The sequence below is a fragment of the Panthera onca genome, chromosome A2 (genome assembly GCF_046562875.1).
Source record: "Panthera onca isolate mPanOnc1 chromosome A2, mPanOnc1 haplotype 2, whole genome shotgun sequence".
NCBI lineage: Eukaryota > Metazoa > Chordata > Mammalia > Carnivora > Felidae > Panthera > Panthera onca.
The window spans coordinates 144,416,473-144,438,120 of NC_138340.1; the positions used below are offsets into that span (position 1 = coordinate 144,416,473).

The following is a 21,648-nucleotide window of genomic DNA, read 5'->3' on the forward strand; positions in this document are numbered from 1 at the left end:
CCTCCACTCTGTATTTTGCATGAGGCCCCCTGGGTGTAAGAAACCCAAACCTTCTAGATGGAGGGAAAGCTAAGGGGATGGAGCTCAGCCCGAGCAGGGCTGCTGCTGGCCCGTATTAGCTGAAGGGAAGAGGAAGCAGTTTTATGTTACTTCCTTGGATACATAGGATCCGCTTCTCTTTTTACGGACAAGAAAACTGGCTAGGAGAGGAGAGTTTGTGGGACTTCCCAAAAACCCCAGCCAGAGCTAGGATTTGAGCCCAAGTCTGTCTGACTCCATGACCATGCTCTTCCTGCCATCTCATTGCCCGGTCACTACACCCAGCTCTGGGGAAGACGCGGGGGGGAGAAAAAGCTTTGATCCCCCTTGGAGCAAACAACCTAGTTGAAGAATAAAGATATTTGGAAATAAAATAACTGGCCCTACTATGAAGTAAAAAGTTGATGCTGATGATGATGATGACGATGAAGCACTTATGTGTCCAGTAATCTTCTACATGCTTAGTGTATGTATTAGCTCATTTAATCATAACAAATCCTTTGAGAGAGGGAATATTGCAATGCCAGTTTTACAGTAAACAAGGACACAGGGACACCTGGGTGGCTCAGTCGGTTAAGCGGCCGACTTTGGCTCAGGTCATGATCTCACAGCCCGTGAGTTCGAGCCCCGCGTCGGGCTCTGTGCTGACAGCTCGGAGCCTGGAGCCTGTTTCAGATTCTGTGTCTCCCTCTCTCTGACCCTCCCCCGTTCATGCTCTGTCTCTCTCGGTCTCAAAAATAATAAAATAAATAAATAAATAAGTAAACGTTAAAAAAAAAACGACACAGAAGGTTAAGTGACTTGCCAAAGGTCACATAGGTGGGAGGTGGATTTGAACTGAGGCAGTCTGGCTCCACAGGCTGCGCTCTTAACCTCTGTGCTGTACACTCCCCTCTAAATGCCAAAGGGTGGGTGAGCCTATAGGTGTCCACAGAGTGGTTGACTTGGGGATGGGTTCGGGAAGCCTTCACAGGAAGGTGGTGCTGAAGCTGGAAGAGCTCAGCTCACAGGGCCCAGTTCGGACCAAAGATCCGCACCCGCTCCGTCTGCCTCAAGAGCACGGGGCAAGAGATGCTGGCAGATGGCCGGACCAGCCGGGGTGCCCAGTGAGGCAGCGGCACGGTGTCCTTCGGCGCCTGAGGAGCAGGTCCGACCTCAGGCGTCTCGGCCGCCCTCTTCCTCGTTCTCGCCCAGCTGCTTCCTCAGTGGGATGCCATGGCCCCCCTCATGATCTCTCGGGAGGCCTCCTCCCCTCAGCTCTGTTTTCCTAGGCCTTAGCTTCAATATGAGCATTGAAGAGGGGAATGAAGAGAAGAGCCTCCATCTGTTCCCTGCTGACACCGCCTGTGTCCATGTGGACACGTACTCTGTGGTACCCTAAAGGCCGGATCAGCTCACGTGTGTCCACACCGAATGCCCACGCACAAATGAAACACTCCAGCAGCCCACGGTCATCACCCAAGTCTTGAACTCCCGATGTCACATGCCATTGTAGGAGGCCTCCCAAGGGAAGCTGTCGAGTCCAAATCTCTCCCTGAAACACTCCACAAGATGCTGAAGAGACAAGTAGCAATATTGTATAGCACTTTCCGGTTTACACAACACTTGATTATAATAGCCAGAAAGAAACCGGAAGAGGTTTCCTGTGTATTTGACATGAGTGAGCCTCCCCTAACTCCTGTCTTCAGTTTGAAACAAACTTGTAGGAAATAGCTCTCCGTATACCTCTAGATAGTCAATCCTCATTCTGTGTGATTCCGTTTTTGCAAATTCACTTGCTAAAATTTACTTGTAACCCAAAATCAGTGCTCGTGGGACTTTTTTTTTTTTTTTTTTTAATGTTTTATTTATTTTTGAGAGAAACAGAGCGCAAGTGGGGGAGGGGCAGAGAAAGAGGGAGACAGAATCTGAAGCAGGCTCCAGGCTCCGAGCTGTCAGCACAGAGCCCGACGCGGGGCTCGAACTCACGAACTGGGAGATCATGACCTGAGCCAAAGTCGGATGCTCAACCGACTGAGCCACCCAGGTGCCCCATGGGACTTTTTTGATCATTTGTGGATGTGCACTGTCGTGAAAATTCCAAGTCTGCTGGTGAGCACATCTCCCACCTGAGGCTGAAAAAGGTGCTGCACAGCCTTCTAGTTCAGCTGTCACCCCACACACAAGTGTCTTGTGGTCCTGCATTTTTCCTTTTTGTGTGTGTGCTTTCTCTTGGTGATTTTGTAGTTTAAAATGGCCTCCAGAGTGCTGAAATGCTGTCTAGTGTTCCTAAGTGCAAGAAGACTGTGATAAGCCTTAAGGAGAAAATACATGTGTTAGATAAGCTTTATTCAGGCATGAGTGATAGTGCTATTGGCTGTGGTTTCAATGTTAATGAATCATCAGTATATATTAAATAAGGTGTCTTTAAACAGAAACATGCACAGAAGAAGGTTATGTATTGGTAAGTTGATAAAAATGTGATGAGAGTCCTGCAGGAATCTAATCCTGTGTTTCCCCTGGGAGCAATGGTTCAGGATTCACTAATTCAGTGTTCATGGTGCCTTTATAGAACATAAGTACCACAAACATTGAGAATCAGCTGTATCTGTATATCTCCGTATGTATGTGTGGTTTATATGTACTTTTTAACTAAGAGAAAGTATCAAAAACCTGAGTCTTAAAGTTGATCAGAAAAATAGAGCATATACAGACATTGGTCCATGGAATGTTATAGTCAGGCTACAAATTCCTGGCAATCAATCTGAGAGAAACATGATGAACAGTGAACACTTATACCAACCTAGGACCACCATGCTTAACCCTGTGCTTGCTCCCAGTGGAACTCTCCCAGGACTAGAGAAGGGTTAAGACTTTGGTCTTCCGATTGAATTCTTTGTGCCCAGAAGGATAGACACGGCACAGGGCTTGGCTAGAGAGGTCACAAGTCAAGATACTTGGGAGTAGCCCCATCCCTCCACTGAGCCCAGCCCACCTTCCCCTGAATGCCTTTGATGGAGAAAGTACCTTGGTTGCAGCAGCCATAATGAAAGGGGAAGCAGAGACCCACAGGCTACAGTTTTATCTCCCTCTGTAACCCAAGATGGATTCGGTGAGAGGACAGTGCCCAAGGCTAGAGATTTCTTTCCTCTGTGCCTGGCTGGGCCCAGGGACTTGTCAAGCCCAAGTTAGCATATTGATTGCAGGCAGGGAGAGGCTGGTAAGTGTGAAGTCAGCCAACAGGGTTGGTAGTGTTGACCCCAGGAGTGGCTCCCAGTCACTGTGTCTGTTGCTAGTGTGAGCCCTTGAGAGGCCATCGTCTGGTTTGCAGCATCAGAGGTGAGGTGTGAATTTGGGGTTTGCTATGTGGTGTGAGGTCTAAGTGTGGGCACCTTATAGGATGAGAAGGATTGTACCTGCCTGGGTGTTTCATCAACCCGTCTCTAGGGTTCTTGCCTCCATTCTAGCAATCGGGTGCCGAGAGGAATTATGCCAGGGAGCATCAAGCTTCTTGTCACAACCACACTAGCCCACCACAGGCTTCTCAGAACTGGAAGGAGGCCGTGTGCTCAAGCAGGGCAGCTGTCCTCAGTTTTAGGAAAACGACACTTGGCTACTAACATGGCAAAAGACCAGAGGTCCAGGAATAGGGGACCTACCTACCCACCTACAGAGTCAGCTTGGAATGGATCTATATGTAGTATCTTTTTTTTTTTTTTTTTTTTCCTAGCTCTAATAAACTCTTCATATCTGCTTCTGGGTCAGACCCCAACCTCAGGCATCATTGAACTTGCATTTCCACTTGAAGGGTTAACCGTAAGCCTTAAGTAGGAAGAGGGTGTTCAAGAAAAGGGAAAAGCCAGGGTCCTGCCTTCCTGGTCCTACCCCTTCTTCTCCCCATTGCCTTCTGTCTGCATGGCCAAGTCACCTCTGTCTACTTACAGGGTGCCATGTCCTCCACATCTCTCCCTGCTCTCTTCCCTCTCCTTCCCTCCGCTCTCCTCTCTAACCCTCTGCCCTGGGCTGCTGCTGCTGGCTCCAGCCCAGGCTTCAAAGAATTCCCAGGTATTTAGACATTCATTTTATTGCTTAATCGAGCTTGAAGCTGTTTAAATTAATACAAGTTTTCATATTTGGCAGCAAAGACTTTTACAAGCCCCTTTTAGCAGAGAAAGGAGGAGGTTGAGGAGAATCAAAGAAGAAATTCACCCTGGGCCATTGCCTTCATGAGGTGGAAGCAGATCAGCTACCACAAGGGCCAAGGCATCAAGGCCACCCTCTTGGAGGAGCAGAGTCAGTACTGGGGTTCGGGGTCTTGGAGAGGCCCTCAGTGGAGGAGGCTCAGATGCCCCCGAGCCCTGCAGGGATCCCTGAGGGTTCTGAGGTTCCGCCACAGCATAAGGCCCCAAAGACTGGCCTGATGGTAGTGACTACACCCTTCTAGTCACTCCCTGTCAGGAGCAGCCCCCCGCTGTGGTCACCCCACAAATGCCCTCGTGTGTTAGTAAACTCCCTGTTCACATCCTTCTGCCCACCTGCCCCCTTCCCTCCTCTCCTTGCCTGGCTCTCATCCAGCCATTTTCATCACCTCTGTTAAGCATTAATTCCTTCAGCTGTACACCCCTCTCCCCAGGGATTGTCTTGCTTCCCCAGGGCCTGCCTGTCTTCCTAGAAGAGCCGGGGGTGGGTGGGCGCTAAAGAAGAGTGGGATGTTCCCAGAGCTATGTCTGCTGCTTGTCTCACTCCCGATCCCCAGGCTGCACTCACACGCACACGGCTAACGCAGACTCGCTTGCTTAAGCTAAGGGGAGCCGAGTTTACCCTAGGAGCTGTCTGCCAAAAGATCTGAGGAGAAGGGAGTTTTGAAGTTGCTTGGTCAGTGACGTATCTGTAAGGATGATTCTGGGGTGTGAGAGGCCAGAACGCGTAGGTCCCACTCACAACTGAAGCGAAGGGTTCTAAGAGGGTCAGCAGTGCTGGAGCTCCAGTGAGCTCTTGCTCTTGTGCCTAATGCGCTCCTGTCCTGTGGTGTGAACGCCCTGGCGGCTGGCCAGGGCCTCCCCCTGCAGGCTGACACCCCCTTTCTCTGTTCCCCAGGTAGAGGTGGAGGTGGAGAGCATGGACAAGGCCGGGAACTTCATCGGCTGGCTGCACATCGATGGCGCCAACCTGTCCGTCTTGCTGGTGGAGCACTCACTCTCCAAGGTCCACTTCACTGCTGAGCGCAGCTCCTACTACAAATCCCTGCTGTCTGCTGAGGAGGCCGCCAAGCAGAAGAAAGAAAAGGTACGGGTGTGGAATCGGGCCTGGCCGGGGAGGAGGTGGGCGCCACCCCAGAGCTCAGACTTCCCGCCTTCCCGCCCCTCCCAACACCACTGCCTCCACACAACAGACAGAGCGGTCATCCCCCACCTGAGGGACCCCGGTTGGTGTTGGTCTCAGACCCCACGTCAGGAGCCACACGTGACCGAGGGAGAGGCTGCCAGCTTAGGCTTCGTCAGCCACAGGCCTCCTCTGGTGGACCTGGTGGAGGAGAAAGCTGTCTGGAAGGTGACCTTGGAGCCATGAGAGGAGTGCCTGGGAGAGCCCCTTGTGAGCAGGAGACTGGGGAGTCCTCCCTTCGCCAGCCCGGACCCTTCTTTGCTGCCCTCGGGGCAGCTGGGCGACCCGCAGCCCACTTCTGAATTTCCTTCGCATCGCCCTGCAGGGAAGCCCATTTTGGAAGCTACCCCAGGAGATGCATAAAGCTGTTAGGACAGCAGATTTATAGCCCATCAGTCTCTGCAGACACTGCATTGAAGAGACAAGGGGGGTGGGTCGGAAAGCAGCTTTTGGAAACAAATGGACGATTAAGGAACCCAGTGGTTTGGTGGTGGGAGCTGGGCTTGGCACCCCCCGACTCAGCCTGTCGCCACTGACTTATAGTCCAGCCCTGATAATGGGGATAAATCAGCCGGCCACCAATTTGTCAGGGCTTCTCTGAGCTTGAGGAGGATTTCATGGGACAGCCGTGCTGAGCCATAAATTTGTTCCAGGAATAAACGTTTCCTTCCCCATGGGGCAGCCATCTGGCTTGCAACTCGCCTCCCAAAGTCAAGGCCCAGACACCTGCCAAAAGGAGTAGGGGGCATCAGGGCCCAGAGGCTCCTCATTCTCTTCCAACCCAGAGCAGCCACCTCCTCACTAGGTCCTTCCCAGCTGTCTTCCTTCAGGCACTGGCCCAGGGACTCCTGCCTAGATCTCTCTGTCTTTTCTTCCCGTCCCCTGGGGATTGGGACAGGTGACCAACCCTAATGAGAGTGGAAGAACTGTAGGGAGTGGTGACCCACAAATCTTGGGACAGGTGAGAGGGACTGTCCCTGTCTTGGAGGAATAGGCCACCATGAGGCCTCTGAGGACACTTCCACCCTTCCTTGTCCCAATTCTGCTCACAGTAAACCCCGTCTTCCTAGAGTGATGGGGAAGCAGGCAACCTTAGCCCCTACTGCAAAGGAGCTTCCTCTTGGCTTTCCTGTTAGTGAGAGCTGAACTTAAGACTGCCAGCCCCGTGTCCTGTGCCTACTGAAGGGAAAGGCTGAGACGTGGTGCTGGGGCCTTGTGTGCAAAGGGCTGAACCTTCACCAAAGAATTAGCAGCAGGGGGTCAGCGTGGCAAGCACCGGCCTCTAAAGCCCAGATTCTGAAAGCGTCTCTGCCCCCAGGCCCTGCTCCCTTAGTCACTCAGCATACGAGCCTCTTCGGGTCTGAGTGACCCTCTGTTCTCTGAGATTAGAGACCCCAAAGGGACCCAAGAGAAGACAGAGGGGAATCTGGCCTGAGGTGGAGAAATGGGTGCCTTGCTGGGTGTTGTACTGGGCACCACTATTTCCCACGCAGTGGATTTGTCTGAAAGAGCCCAGGTCATCGTTTCACTCTTGCCACATGATGATGTTGAGGAGTAATTACCAGTGATTAATTACTTCCACAGGCTGCGTGGTTTTGTTCCAGTCCAATTAAAATGCAGTGCGCTACTCAGTGCAAGAGCCTGCCTGCCTGCTGGGTCCCTGTCCCGCACATCCCATCCTCTTCGGGGGGTCGTGGCAGAACCTAGTATGCCTTGCCTCTTCCGGTGGGGCTGGTTCCCAGGAGCGGTGTGTGTGTGTGTGTGTGTGTGTGTGTGTGTGTGTGTGTGTGTGTAGCACTGCAGCCCCCTCAGAGTTGGCTGGACTCAGATGAGAGAATTTGGTAGTTGCTGCATATCTGAGGTATTCCCAGGATGGAGGCAAGGATCTCCAACCTTGCCTCACTTGTGACCCCATGAGGGCTGCCTTAGCTGTCCGGAGACAGGCACATGTGGCTAAGGGATCATGGTGGTACCTGTGAGCTAACCAAGGAAAGGTAATGCTGAGAGATTTTGTGAGACTAAGAGCATGCAGATGTCTTTGGGGAATGTGATTATGTGTGTGCACATTTGTTAGCGGATCTGAGGGAACCTGGCAATGCTAGCTTCCCTTCCATGAGAACTTAGCTGCCTCCCTGCTGGGCCTCATTCCTCCCTGTGCCCTGCAGACTTCTCTCCTCATCAAGATGCTGGTTGGGCCCTCCTCTTCCTCTACAGGAAGCTAATGCCAGGTTACCCCCTCCTCCTCCAGGAATCCTGGGCGGGTCTGTGGACCAAAGAGGGAAACACAGATGGCAGGCACCAGAACTGCCCTCCCTCCCCGGCCCCCCCTTCTGCCCCAGCAGAGCCCTGGACAGGGCTGAGTTGGCCATTGATCGCCTTTTATTGAGCTTGTCTTCCCCACTGAGATCTTGAAGGCCTCCACAACCCTGGCCCCGAGCCAGCCCCACCCTTGGAGCCTATTGAGCGGAGATATTAAATAGGATTTAGAAAGGAAGGCCTCCAGCCAGTGGAGCCTCAGTTCACATCCCCCGTCTCCTGCCAGAAAGAGGATCTGGGACTCCCTGGGGAGGGAGTACAGGAAAGAGGGAGGGCCAGGGACGGGTGAGGACAGGAAGAGAGAGCCTATGCCCCTGACCTGGCCCCACAATGTAGACAGGAACTGGCATGACAGAGCAGCAATAGAACAGAGAAGGGAGGAAGGAGCCGCCTCCCTTGCCCATTCCCCCACCTAGGTCTAAGGCCAGGGTCACGGAGGGGTTCCCAAGGGGCCCCGCCTCAGGACACAGTGCCATCCTGGCCCCCAGCCTGACCACAAACCCTACCACGAATCAGAGGAGCTGGGAAAGGCCTTTCCACATTAATGCAGTCCGGAGGTTTTCCCAGAGCAAAGCAGAGCCCTCTTGGGTGGGTCTCCCAGCATGCCTAGGCCCTGCTGCTTAGACCCAGTTCAGGCTTGCCTGCACCGAAGGCCAAGAGCATTCCCAGCTTCAGCGTCCCATCCTCCGGTCAGCATCTTGGCCACGCAGGTCCTTCCCCAGCTCTTCCATCTGCCCAGAGCCTGGGGGGAGAGCCATAAGGCACTGATTCTGTGCACACGCAATTACTGTTCTCTCTGGAAGGGGTCTTTGGGTCTTCTTTGTCATCGCCCCATGGGTCCAGGATGAGGAGCATCCCTCCTGGGAATTCCCCAAAACAGGCTCCTTGGCAGAGGTCTGAACTGTGAGAGGGCTAGGGATGGCTGTAGGGAAGTGGCACCCGTCTGGCAGGTGCCTGCCAGTGTGTGTGTCCCCTCTGCCCCAGTTTGCAGAAAGGCAACATAAGCCATTATGGGCAAAACGTGCCCTTGTTCTAAGGGTGGGCCAAGCTCTCAGCTGACTGTCTCCTTCCCACCAAGAAGCCACCTAGCCGGGCTACGTTTACCGGCTTGCTGGTGGCTAGGTCCCAGGGAACAGATGGTCACCTCCATCTCCTGAGGGAAACCTGCAGGGCTCCACTATTCAAGGGGCCAAGCCAGCTCCCTCTTAGAAATGGAGTTCCTTTATCTGAGGAGCAGCTCTCCCTGTCCTACCCTTTGGCAATCTCATGCTTCTGGTGTCTTTTCACCTTGGCAGGCAGCAGGGGGGGGGGGGGGGGGGTACACCCTGCTGTGCCCCTCCTACCAGTGAGCTGTGGGACCTTGTCACTGGACTGGCCCCACTGCCACACTCCTTGTGGGAGCAAAAGGCCTGAGGCTTTTGTTTGCATCATCCATGACCTCCAGCTTGCTGCCCACCTGAGCCTGCCTGCAGAGGAGCTCCACCCTTCTCCCCAAGGAGGAAACCTGATGCTGTCGCCCAAGGCGCATTTACTTGAGGAGTCATTAGCAGTTCCTGCTCCCCCGCTGTCAGTCTGTTCCCAATTCATCACCACCGCTGAGGAGACTCCTTCCCCACAGCCCCCACAGCCGAGGGAAGCAGGGCAGGGTTAGGATGGAGCCCAGAACGGCTCTGAGCCTCAGGCCCACTCCAGGCCAACGTCTGAGACGTGCTGGCTGCACCTGGGAGGGAGCCAGAAGAGCGAGGTAGATGGGAGAAGGGCCCACTGCCTGGGGGTGGGGCAGAAGGAAGGCTGAGGGGTTGGAGGGAGGGTAGGTACTGGCTGGTGGGGGGAGGCGGCACTTGGCTTCAGCTTAGTTGAGGCAGTACTGACAGTCCTGTGTCTCAGTGAGAGTCCCGTCAGTCCTCGAGCTGCAGAGGTCCCAGAGAGGCTAGGACTGACTGAGTCGTCACCCCCCTGGGGAACTTTCCCCTAGCAGGGCCCAGAGAGAAAGTCTACCTCAACAGGATGTGGGCCTTGGAACGGGAAGTAACCGTGGGTGGTCCCCCAGAGTGCTCCCAGCAGTCCGTGCAGTGGCCTCCAATGGGAGAGGCCCTTTCACAGGGAAGTCCGAAGGCTAGAGACGCCCTTGGGCCAGGAGTCTCTGATCTGACTGAGTTGAAGTCCTGCTCTCTGCCTCCTTTCCCGTGGCCACCAGTCCTCGGCACGTGGAAAGCAGAGGTGTCCAGACGCCAGGGATTAAGGGGGCAGCTGCGCCGGGACTGGTGCTGGGAGAGAGTGAGAGGGGAGACCTGTTTGGGTTAGAGTCTGACCTCAGATGGCAGAAGGCAAGGGCACTACTGCGTGTGGCTGGACGAGGTTTGGGCCTGGGTGATGTCTCTCCCATCCCCCTCGGCCGTTCCCTGGCAGCCTCCCTCGGGCTCAGCCCCTGTTGCTCATTCCAGTTCTCAGGGCCCTGGTCCTCAGTATCCCCTTCCAGTGGAAGAGTGCTCGCACCGCATGAAAGGCAGGAGCGTAGCCTCTGCAGGTGGCACCCAAGAAGGTTCAGTAATTCAGACATCCCTGTCCTTGGGCTGCTTCCTCGTGCCATCCAGGGATCCGCAGGTCAGCTGAGTGATTCTGCGGTCATGTGGCACAGCCCACAGGTTCCAGGGGCCTCTTCCCTCTTGCAAGGAAGAAAAGGAGATGCAGGAGATCTGTGGCTTGACTGAAGTCAAACAGCAAATTGAAGGACAAGAGCCCACATCTCCCACCTACAACCTTTCCCTCTGTGTCTAGAGGCCCGGTCAATGCCAAAATGTCCCCTTGAGGACCTTGAAGCTTGAAGATCTCTAGCACCTGGGTGTCCAGGTTCAGATCCTGTTCCTGCTACTTCTAGCAAGCCTGGGTGCCTCTGGTCCCTCCTTTCTAAAACAGGGTAATGTTAATACTTACTCAAAGGGTTGTCGTACGGATTAAAGGAATTAATACTTGGAGAATGTTTAGAATGGCGCCTGGCACCTAGTAAGCATGTATGTTTTGGCTAATACTTTTATTACCCCCTGTTCTTGTGTGACTGTGGGACTCCGTGTGTGGTCCAGTCCCTCACCCCCTTCTTGCTGCTCAACTGGACAGCCCCGCCCTCTCCTGCTCTGACAGGCTTCACTACCGGGATAATCTCCTGGCCGCGGGATCGGACTTGATGCACCGTCACATCGAATCAGCTTCTGAGCCGCTGCAGCCCTGACAGTGCAGGGCCAGGGGAGGAGGAGAAAGGCGAGGGTGGAGGGGAGTGGCCCAGCTTCTGAGCTGGGGTCAGAGCAACCTGCTTGAGGTGAGGACATAGAAGTTGCTGAGGCAAGGCATTCCTGAACAGTGACAAGCCCTCCCCTCTGTGGCCCGGGGCTGTCACTTGGAGAGCTTCGGAGTGCCATGGCCCTGGGCGGTGCGAAGGCCTCAAGAGTTCAGAGTGACCCCTACTGAGTGATGTCAGAGTGGGAAGTGGGGTCCCAGAACCGCTGCGACACCAAGGTTCTCACGCTCTGGTTTGCATGAGGATTGCCTGGGAGTCTGCTTTGGTTTGCTTCACTTTCTCTGGGTGCAGTTACAACAGACCCTAACTTGACATACCTGCGTTGGGACCCAGGGACCAGCATTTTTAATAAGCTCCCCAGTTGCTTCTGACACCTGCCAGAATTTGAGAGCTGATCAATCAGAAGAATTTCAGAGTACCCTCCTTACCCACTCAGACATACGAGAGGTCTAGGGACTCAGGCCAGTGTGACGTGAGTGCCCTGTGATGACCTCCGCACTCCTTCACCCCAGGGGTGACCCCACTTGCCCAAAGACCTTTTCCTGTGTTTTTTCTGGCTTCACTTCTAAACCTCCCACCCCCCACCCTTTGCTGCCCGCACATGCAGGTCTGGGCCCACTATGAGGAGCAGCCCGTGGAGGAGGTAGCGCCCGTGCTAGAGGAGAAGGAGCGCTCGGCCAGCTACAAGCCCGTGTTTGTGACGGAGATCACTGACGACCTGCATTTCTACGTGCAGGATGTGGAGACCGGTGAGTATGCTACCTCCAGAACCCACTCTGCTCAGTGGGGGGGAGGGGCACAGCCCACACGTTCCGGGGACCTCTCCCAGTCTGTGGCTGCTCCCCATCCCCCGGGCCCCGTGCGCTGCTCTGGGGCTCATTACATGCACTGCCAGTGAGCCCTGGCATGGGCAAGGCCAAGCAGGTCCTCTGAGGGTTGGTGAGGTAGCCTGTCTTGTCTAGGTGGTATTTGGAGATGCTCAGGAAATTGTTTTGCTCTCGGACACTCCTGGCTGGGCTGGGCGTGGGGATTTGTAGCCCTCGGAGTGTATCAGGAAGCAAAGAACAGATTGTCTCTATGTGTGGTCAGGAAGCACAAACCAGCTTCACTTGGCCCTCCTCCCCCTCAGCTTCCTTGGGAAGGCAGCAGGAGGAGAGGAGCCTGGGCTTTTTTTCTCTGGGGCTTCTCCTTCTCTAGAGGTTACCATAGCCCTGAGTGGTAGTCAGTTACTATGGAAACAGGCGGCGCTCTAGGGAAGTCATCCCCGGGCAATCTTTCTGAAGGACCCTCTCTCTCCATCCTCCTTCCTCCTGCCTTCAAGTGATGTACACTGTGGCCAGGGCCTTCTCTGCAGAGACCTCAGGCTTCTGGAGCAGAGAGGACGGTAGAGGTCACTCTCACGGTGGTGGCCCTGTGACCCCTCTAGATGGACTTCCTACCCCCACTGCATTTGCTCTGTCTACCCTGACCTCCCTCCTCTCATTGATAGCCTGTGCAGGGAACCATTTTAGTTGAGGGCAAAAGAAAAGGCTTTTTAGAGCTGCCTCTGCGTCCAAGGAGCCCCATCCTTGCAAAGCAGAGGGGCCCGAAGATGTCACTGGCACCCAAGGCAGTCCTGTGGGTGGCAGGGTACGGCTCTGCCTGGCCTCCTGTGCCCCCTGCCAGGCCCACTCCAGATCATCAGTCTCATGCCAGCCACTTCCCCTCTAATGATATTTCCCAGGCAGCTGCTTTTGTGGCGATGTTATTTCACCGAGGAAAACCAACCTTTCCAAGCCCTCGTCTGGCTGTACTTGGGAGGGGGGAAAGCTAGCAGGCGGAGAGATGGGCTGATGAGCCTTCAGGATTAGGTTCCCCTTGAGGTCAGCTGCAGTCCTGCTGCACAGTGGCCTGGCATTGCCAGGTCTGGGTGGTGTGACGAGGAAAGGAGTCTTTCAGTGGTGGCCTGGGTAGGAAGGAGATCGGTTTCTGAGCACAGGAGCCAGAAAGGATGGCCCTCAGGAAGCTCAGGGGAAAGGGAACTCAAAGAAGGCCCTGCCCAAGGGACAGCAGCTCCCTGGCCGGTTCTACCTGGCCTCTGCATCCTGTGAGGTAGGACCCACCTTGGATAAGACCAGGTCCTGAAGTCTCGAGGGGACAAAACTTGAGGGTTCAAAGCCTTCGGCCACATAGTCTCTGTAATTTCAGAGGCTTCCTGTGCATGCCCTCTACCCTGCCAGCTGTCTCTGCAGCTGTAGGGAGCCAGGACCCTGTAGCAAGTGGTGGCCAAGGCAGAAAATACGGCCAAAGGAAACAAGGGGGAAACCATGTATTCTTGGAACATTGGAGAAGGGAGTGAGGCGCTTGTTGGCACGCCACCTGGAGGGCTGCAGTGGGCTCCAGAGAAAACCCTGACCTCAGTTGGTTCCATAAAATCCATGAAAATAAACTTCAGCATGTACAGCCTCCCTCTTCTGAAACCTTTCATCCTCTCTTAGGGGACATCCTCTTGCCCTGTCTCTCTTCTCTTAATTAAAGCCTGCCTTCAGGAAGGATCTAATGAAATGATGAAAGCATTGCCATTAGCTGCAAATGACCAGCCAGACTCTGTGCAAGGACCTGTTTGCGGGAGGCAAAGTCTGCTTCTGTTGCCTTGGAGCAAAAAAATAAAAAATAAAAATAGACCACGTATAGAAGGAATTTGTCTGTGTAGAGGGTGTACTGCTGGGTGGGGGAAGGGCAACTGCTTCTTCACAAAAGTCTGTGTTCTGAAACCGAGACTCATGAATGCTGGGACAGTGGGCTACGCAGAGGCCCACGAGTGGACACGTCCTTGTGTGCCTACGCAGAGTGCATCCTCGATACAGTTGAATTCTTAAGCACCCTCCATGCGGCAGATTTACTAGACCCTGAAAGAGTAAACAGAACCAAGTGAGCAATGGTCTGTGCCCTGAAGGAGCTCACAGTGTAGTGGCAGACACATAAACCCAGACAGGGAACGTATAAGGCCAACTGTGACAAGTGTGCCAAAAGCCAACATGTGTTAGGCACCTGTTACAGTGTGGCTTCGGGCCCTGGAGGTGGAGAGAAGAATCCTGTACCCACACCACACGAACCCAGCTACCCTCACCTCAGAGAGCAAAGGGGGCACGGCAGGGCTTGATGCAGAGCTAGAATCAGGGCCAAGAGGGTTGGAAGGGTAAAGCCACTGGGGACCGGTGCTTAGCGGCATGGGGGGTGGGGACACAACAGGAAGGAGCAAGGAGGGAACCTGAGAGGACCCTAGGTGTTGCCAAACCTGGTGATGACCAGCTGACGAGTGGCAGGGACTCAGGATTTGGGAAGGACCAGCAGGAAAGAGCAAGGGATTCAGTAAGATAGGCAGGGAAGGAGACGTCTCCCCTAGTCGAAGAGGGCCCCGGGTTGGGCTGAGAGCTTGGAACCCCAGCCTGGAAATACCAAAGTTTGCTTTTGCATGTACTTCACAGGGTGAGCGAGGTCAGAGTAGCCTGAGGCCCTTTCCTTGTCCAGGTTGGGTGGGGGCCATCCCTCATTTCTGTGTTTCCCCCTGGGAGACATAGCAAAGAGTGGCTGCTGTCAGTCACCGCCTCTGTGACCCAGGCCGGGGCCAGCCCTTGTAGGAATTAAGCTGGGCTGCTTCCACCCAGAACGAGGCTGGTTGGCTTTGCTTCACACCCCCACGCTTTCTCCACCTCCTTAAGCAGAGCCCGCCCAAGGAACATTCCCGAGGGCTGCCACTGCCACGGCCAGTAGGTTGGAGAGCCGAGGTTGGAAGGAAGACTGTGTGCCTCTGAGGTGTCAGCAAGCCCCTGTTCCACTTTTGAAGACCACATGAACCTCTTGAGCAGATGCCACAGAGGACTTCCCTACGGAATGGGGCAAGCCAGTGCCACGGGCGACCTACAGAATTCCACATGCTGCCTGCTCCCCGGCCCCATCTAGAGAACATGGCGCCCAGGTCTCACTACCTCTTCCTCCCCTATAGGCACCCAGCTAGAGAAGCTGATGGAGAACATGCGAAACGACATCGCCAGCCACCCTCCTGTCGAAGGCTCCTATGCCCCCCGCCGGGGAGAATTCTGTATTGCCAAGTTTGTAGATGGAGAATGGTAAGCCACTTGTACCTGAGCAGAGCAAAGAGTCTTAAGCAGGAGCAGTTGCAGGTCTGTCCTCAGGGCACAGGCCTACAGAGCTACCAGGTAGACTTCAGGTATTTGCCTTAGCCACCTGGTTTCACTGGGCGGTGGTTGTTGACCTTGGCCAGCTCTCCGGCGTGGGCCTCTTCATGGCCTGCAGCCCATCTGGGGCCTGTGATTTTCCTGCAGCCCAGTCAAGCCTCTGGAGTATAGAAGTGGTGTCTCTCCTCAATCCTGGGAAACCCTGTCGGGGGAGCCCTAGCTGGCTGGCTGGGACTGACACTCCCCTTACCCCACACAGGAGAAATGATGTCACGTGGGGTGGTGAGGGCAGAGGCTGGTTCTCAGTGAGCCCAGATCAGCCACCCCACCCTCCACCCTGGCTGTCTGGGACATGAGCAGGCGCACTCACAGGCTGCAGGAAGGTCACTCACGTCTGATCTACCAAGAGTAGGGCCCATGGCTTTCCCTGGGTGACGAAGTGACTTGGATGTGTTCCCTGCTGCGGCCTCCCAGACAGATCTGCCGGCTAATTACAGCTGCTGTTTAGTGTGCTGGGTTTAAACAGCAGACATCAATCTAGTCATTAGTCTTGTTGCTTTATGCCCCAAGGACACATTAATCTGCTTCACATGCTCCCTTCTCCCTCCCTCTGCTCCCAGCTATGCTCTGATTCCATTAGATGGTGGCCACAGTGCCGCGAGCCTAGGCCTTAGTGGAGTCTGAGAACTGCCCTCTGTGACCCCCTTGGGTGTTCACTCTGAGCCCTGGGCAGGGAAATGGTGTATCCCAGCCCTGCTATCACTGAGGCTCCAGGGAGGCCAGACTCTTCAGGGCTCTCCCTTGAGCTCTTCCCACGATGCCATTGCAGGTACCGCGCCCGAGTGGAGAAAGTCGAGTCTCCTGCCAGAGTGCACGTCTTCTACATTGACTATGGCAATGTGAGTGTGGGAGACCGGGAAGTGGATGAGTAGGCAAGGGAGGGGCGCCAGGTGGCTGCCAAGGGCCATACAGCACAGTAGTCCCCTAGGTCAAGTCCCTCTGACCTCTCAAAGGTCCCTCGAAGCTGTGAAACCACTTGCTGATAGAACAGTGAGCATGTGGGCATCTCTACTGTTCGTGGAACAAGTCACTGACCCCTGAGCGACTGGGCCAAACTGATGTCTCTGGTCAGAGGTTTTTGAGAGCTGAGAAGTCTCCTTTCCAGGCCCCACGGATGAGTGCCCAGCCACACCCACGGTTCCTCATCTTCTGCCCAACCTCTCTGAAGAAAGGGCCGGTGGAGGCCCTCCACACCCCACGGTTCCTGGTCCTCAGGCTTGACTAGGTGCTTGTGTGCCAATTCCCAGGACATCCCCAAACCAAGGCTTTCTGGGAAGGGAGTCACAAGGTGGCTGCACCTGGGAGTCTGTCGACAGTTCTGGGGGATTCCCTCTGGGGAAAAGCAAGTAGGAGAGAAGGTTGTAGTTCAGAACCATGCCACTCCCGAGGCGTGACGATGGTCATCTGCTTTCCTCAGGGACTAAGGTTGAGGGTCGATTAGCAGCAGCCCAGAGTTGGGCCATGCTCCCAACCTGCCACCAGGGGATACACAAAAGAAGAGGTCCTGCCAGGTCGCAGGACTGTAGGGCCCCTTGTCTAGGTGTGCTTTCCCAGCAGAGCGCCCCCTGGCCAGTGGAAACATATTCAAGGAACCCATGTCCCAGAGGGAAGGCGTTGGAAAAAAACAGAGGTAGAGGTTAGTTAGATACCAGTTATCAAACCGATTATTTTTGTAGAGCCACCAGGTGTGCCAACACCGGGCCCAGGGTGAGAAGGTGTGAGTCACGGCCGACCGCCTACTGCAGGGGCGAGCGGGGCATGTTCCCCCAAGACGTCACTGACTGGGCAAGCCTGTGCACAGGGCTGAGTGGAAGCAAGTCGTGGGAGGACCTGAGTTAGAACTCTCAGAGGCCCAGCCATCAGAGTTGTCCTGTGAGAGCCAAGGGGGCATCGAGTGTGTGATGTTCTTGGCCCGATGTGTCCTCTACAGAGAGAGATCCTGCCATCCACCCGCCTGGGTACCCTGCCACCTGCCTTCAGCACTCGTGTGCTGCCTGCTCAAGCCACAGAGTATGCCTTCGCCTTCATCCAGGTGCCCCAGGACGTGAGTCTACACATCTTCCTTCCTTCCTTCCTTCCTTCCAAAGGACGTGTCCAGTGGCACTCAGCCACTGATGCGGCCCTCACAGACTGACAGGAGAAGGTGGAAACAGTGACGAATGGTCTGTTAGCGACGGGACTCGAGAGATGAGAGCGACCAAGGAAGTTGAGGGAAGTTGCCACAGAGGAGGGGGCATCAGAGCGTCCAAACTGGTTCTTCAGATGGATGGGCCCGGTGGGCCAGGGCACTTTGGGCAAAGACTGGTCCACACAGTCGGAAGTCAGGGACCTTGTGGGCAGTGGCAAGACATGAGAAGGGAAAGGCCTGGGGGTTGGGGAAGGGTTTTCAGCAGAGGTGTGACGTGGTCAAATCTGGTTCTGAAAGTTCCTTCAGGGGGCGTTGTCAGACTGGATGGAGTAGTGGGAAGCAACTTGGAAATCCAGGCTAGAGACAGTGACAGCCAAACCGGGGCCACGCCCGTAGGGGCCAGGTCTCAGCGCCCTCTGTGGATGGGATGCGGGAAATGAGGAACAGAAGGTGACTGGATTTCTTATGTGTGGCTGTGTTGCTGTTGGCCAAGATGTGGGGACGAGAAGGAGGAAATTAGGAGCTGTAGGAGCTCCAGGCGTCTTGATAGTGTTCAGTTTGGAAAGCAAGAAGCCCTGGAATCGCGGATTCATAGCTAAAAGCATGGGCACCTACAGGGTGAGCGTGTGGAAGACAGGATGGGGAGGAGAGCGAGGCTTGGCAAGTGCTAGCCTTCAGCAATCCAGGGACGAAGAACCTGAGGCAGAATGTGCATCCAGAGAGGAGAACATGTGCTCAGAGTCAAGAGCCACCCAGTTCCCAGAAGCAGGGAGCTGGTCTGCAGTGTCCAGCTCCCCAGGGAGGTCAGGCTCAGGCTTGGCGGGTACCCTTGGCTCTGGCACCGAGGGAGGTCCCTGGTGCTCAGAGCGAGCAGTCTGAAAGCCTGGTTGGAGCTGCCGCCAGATGCAGGGTGCTGAGGAGCAAACAGTAGGGTCAGGAATTTGCGCCATAGAACATTTCCTGCCTTTTCATGAAATTTGCTGAAGGGCAGAAGAGAAACAGTAGGAGAAGAGGGTGACAAAATAGGTCAAGGGGCCATCTCTGGGGGGAGGGAGATGTGAGTGTGGAGAGAGCCTGAGAGGCCAGTGAATGCACCAGAGCAGGGACTGTGTGGGGTTGGTATGCTGGAGCACAGTCCTGCAGAGGTGGGGGATGACGGGAGCCAGGGTGGCCAGTGGAGGTTAGTTGGGGATGGTCAAAAGCCACTTTTTCTCCGAGACACAAGGCAGGTGGGCACGGTACTGGGGTGGGGGATAGGGATGGGATGTATGCAGGAGGCGTGGCAGGGAGGGAAAGGACAAGATCAGGAGAGGGGGCACTTTGTATCCCAAGGCTGTTTCCTTCCTTGTTAGGATCTGAGCAGGGAATGAGATGCTGGCACCTGCTGGACACTTGCTTGGAGGAGGTCCATGAGCAGGACCTGGGGTCCACGTGGCTATCTTTCAAGTTTGCACTTCTCTCTCCCATTTATCTGCATGCAACTCTGCCCCAGGAGGACGCTCGAACAGACGCCGTGGACAGTGTGGTGCGGGATATCCAGAACACTCAGTGCCTGCTCAACGTGGAACACCTGAGCGCTGGCTGCCCTCACGTCACCCTGCAGTTTGCTGATTCCAAGGGGGATGTGGGGCTGGGCTTGGTGAAGGAGGGACTGGTCATGGTGGAGGTGCGCAAGGAGAAACAGTTCCAGAAAGTGGTACGTGATGTGGAGGTGGGCTACCAGCATAGGGGCAGGCTCCTAATGCCTCCCCACTACCGTCACAGAGGGGCTGGGGGCTGCACCAACAGCCGGTGAGGGAGCAGGGGACCCTCCATCTTGCTGCTCCTGCTGGGGAAAGATAATGGATTTGGGTTTGTTGGAGTTTTTAAAAAAAAAAAAAAAAAAAGCTAATTACATCCCAAATTAATTGGCTGCAGGCTTGGCTGAGAATGCAGCGGTAAATTTGAGCCGGGGGGGGGGGGGGGGGGGGGGGGGTTGTCCCTGTGCATGTGCCTCTAGGGGGCAGGCTGGAAGGCCTTGCCAAGGGTGCCGGAGGTCCATAGCCTGTCACTGCCTCTCCCTTTCTCACTTCCCTCTCCCATACCCTGCCGGGTCCGTAGCCAGCTCCTTGCACACAGGGCCACCTGAAGCCAGGCTCGGCTGGGATGGGGCCCCGAGGGACTCTGCCCCTCCAGCCCTCCAGCCAGTCTGAACAGCCCCCAGGGCTTGGAGCCCGGCCTGAGACCTCTGATCATGAGATGAGTTGAGCGCCCCCAGCCATGCTGGCTTCACGGGGCAAACCATGAGGGGCTGGTGGGCACCTAGGAACTACCTGCACTTGCTGGGAGTTGGGAAGGGCACCTCTCAAGTCAGGATAGGCTGGTGGGAAGCGTGTGCCCTCGTGCAGCGCCCAGCTGAGAGGAGGGATGAGAGCCAGTGGCGCTCAAACGAGCGTTCCCTCTCCGTTGTGCCCGTTGCTTCGCCTTTTCCCAGGCCTCTTTTTCTCCCCCTCTGAGTCCGTGGCACTGGTCATACAGGGCTGTAATTCATTTGGAACAAGACCCCACTGTGAATTGCTACCATGTCTGTGGACAGAAGTGTGACACCCTTAGTCCTCTCACTAGAGACTCCCGGTGTCTTGAGATTGCCCTGGGAGTTAGTGTAAGTTTCCCTATAGAATTTTGAGATCTCCCTGTCTCCCCTGTGAAGCTACCCATAATGTCTCTGGTGTCTAGAACATTCCTTTGCCCAGCATCTGAGATAAACACTCTACGTGTGTTCACTCATTCATTCATTCATTCATTCATTCAACAAGCATTTATGGAGGGCCTACATATCTCCATGAACAAGAGGCACCATTTCTGCCCTGTGGAGCCTCCATTCAAGCATGAGTTGACAAAAACAGCAACTAGATGAATGAAATTGAATGTTAGGAGATAAATGCAATGGAAAAAGAGAAGATAGAAATAAAGGATATCAGGAGTGTGCGGGAAGAGGTGATTGGAATTTTCCATGGGGTCATTTCATTAGGCTTTCATTGAGGCTTCATTAAGAAGGTGATGCTTTACCAAAGACCTGAAGGAGCAGGATAGGTAGCCAAGTAGACCTGAGGGGAAGAGCATTTCGGGCAGACAGAACAGCCAGCACAGAGTCAAGGAACAGCAAGGAGGCCAGTGTGATGGTGCACTTTGAATCTTATTCTCAGGGAGCTGGTGATCCACTGAGCAGGAGAGTGGTGCAGACCAGACCTGGGCAGTCTCCAGGGTCATTCTTGCTGCTCAGTTGCAAATACCCACTTTGTGACCTCCCTTTCTTCCCTTGTCCCTCCAGATCACAGAGTACCTGAACGCCCAGGAGTCAGCCAAGAGTGCTAGGGTGAGTTTTCGCCTCTGGGTCTCCAGGGAGGAGCTGAGGAAAGCAGCTTAGCAGGGCCCACCTCCCTGACAGTCGCTTTCTGTCTTCTCACAGCTGAACCTGTGGCGCTATGGGGACTTCCGGGCCGATGACGCTGATGAGTTTGGCTACAGCCGCTAAGGAGGGAATCGGGTCTGGCCCTCAGCCCCGCTCACACCAGTACCTCCTCCTCTGCAGGGAGGGTGTTTTCAGCTCCAGACCCCAGATCAGGGGTGTAGATTGGGTCCAGCTTTGCTTCAGTGTATGGAAATGTCTCGTGGGGCGGCATCTGGGCTGGGGGTGGGGTGGGTGAACCCGAGGCTTTCAGGAGGCAGGCCATTGTCTTCTGAGATGACAGGCACTGCCATCCACAGTCTCTCCCAGCTGATTTTGTGTTTTTATTCGGAGGTTTGTTTTTTTTAAAAAGTTGTCCGCAAATCAGGAAGAAACATGAAAGACTTTGTCCTAACATAGGGCGTGACCCTGACACCCAAAGCCAGCTGCCTGCTGGTACCCCACTTCCGTCCCAGATGGCCCTTCTTCCCAGTTCTCTGTCCGGCTGTTGATTATGTGATTCCTCTGATACGTCCATTCTCAAATGCCAGCCTGTCTACATCTGCCCCCTACCAGCCCTCCCCACTTCTGTATTTAAAGCTTTTGAGGCCCAATAAAATAGTACCTGCTGTCTGCAGTCCTTATTGGTCATGGTGGAGCCCAGAGCCTGGAATCTCGGCAGCCCCCACAGGAGGAGACTTGGGCACGTGAACGACCCCCGACGTAGTCATCCACATCCCTGGCCACAGCTCTGGAATCACAGCCAGCCCGGAAAGCAGGGCCATTCTTCAGAGTCATGGGCAACTCCTGGGGCCCAGGAGGCATGATGGCACCATGACCATCATGC

At 54.9% G+C, this 21,648-nt stretch overlaps 1 protein-coding gene across 1 annotated transcript in view; it reads left to right on the top strand.

Annotated features, from left to right (window-relative positions):
* Positions 1-21,438, top strand: part of SND1 (staphylococcal nuclease and tudor domain containing 1) — a 422,669-nt gene extending 401,231 nt beyond the window's left edge. Inside the window, exons 17-24 of the mRNA XM_078439837.2 lie at positions 5,116-5,304; positions 11,616-11,757; positions 14,994-15,117; positions 16,016-16,085; positions 17,177-17,290; positions 18,867-19,070; positions 20,685-20,729; positions 20,823-21,438. Coding sequence (XP_078295963.1) covers positions 5,116-5,304; positions 11,616-11,757; positions 14,994-15,117; positions 16,016-16,085; positions 17,177-17,290; positions 18,867-19,070; positions 20,685-20,729; positions 20,823-20,888 — 954 coding nt within the window. The 3' untranslated portion in view covers positions 20,889-21,438. The remainder of the gene's footprint in view (positions 1-5,115; positions 5,305-11,615; positions 11,758-14,993; positions 15,118-16,015; positions 16,086-17,176; positions 17,291-18,866; positions 19,071-20,684; positions 20,730-20,822) is intronic.
* Positions 21,439-21,648: the final 210 nt, after the last annotated feature.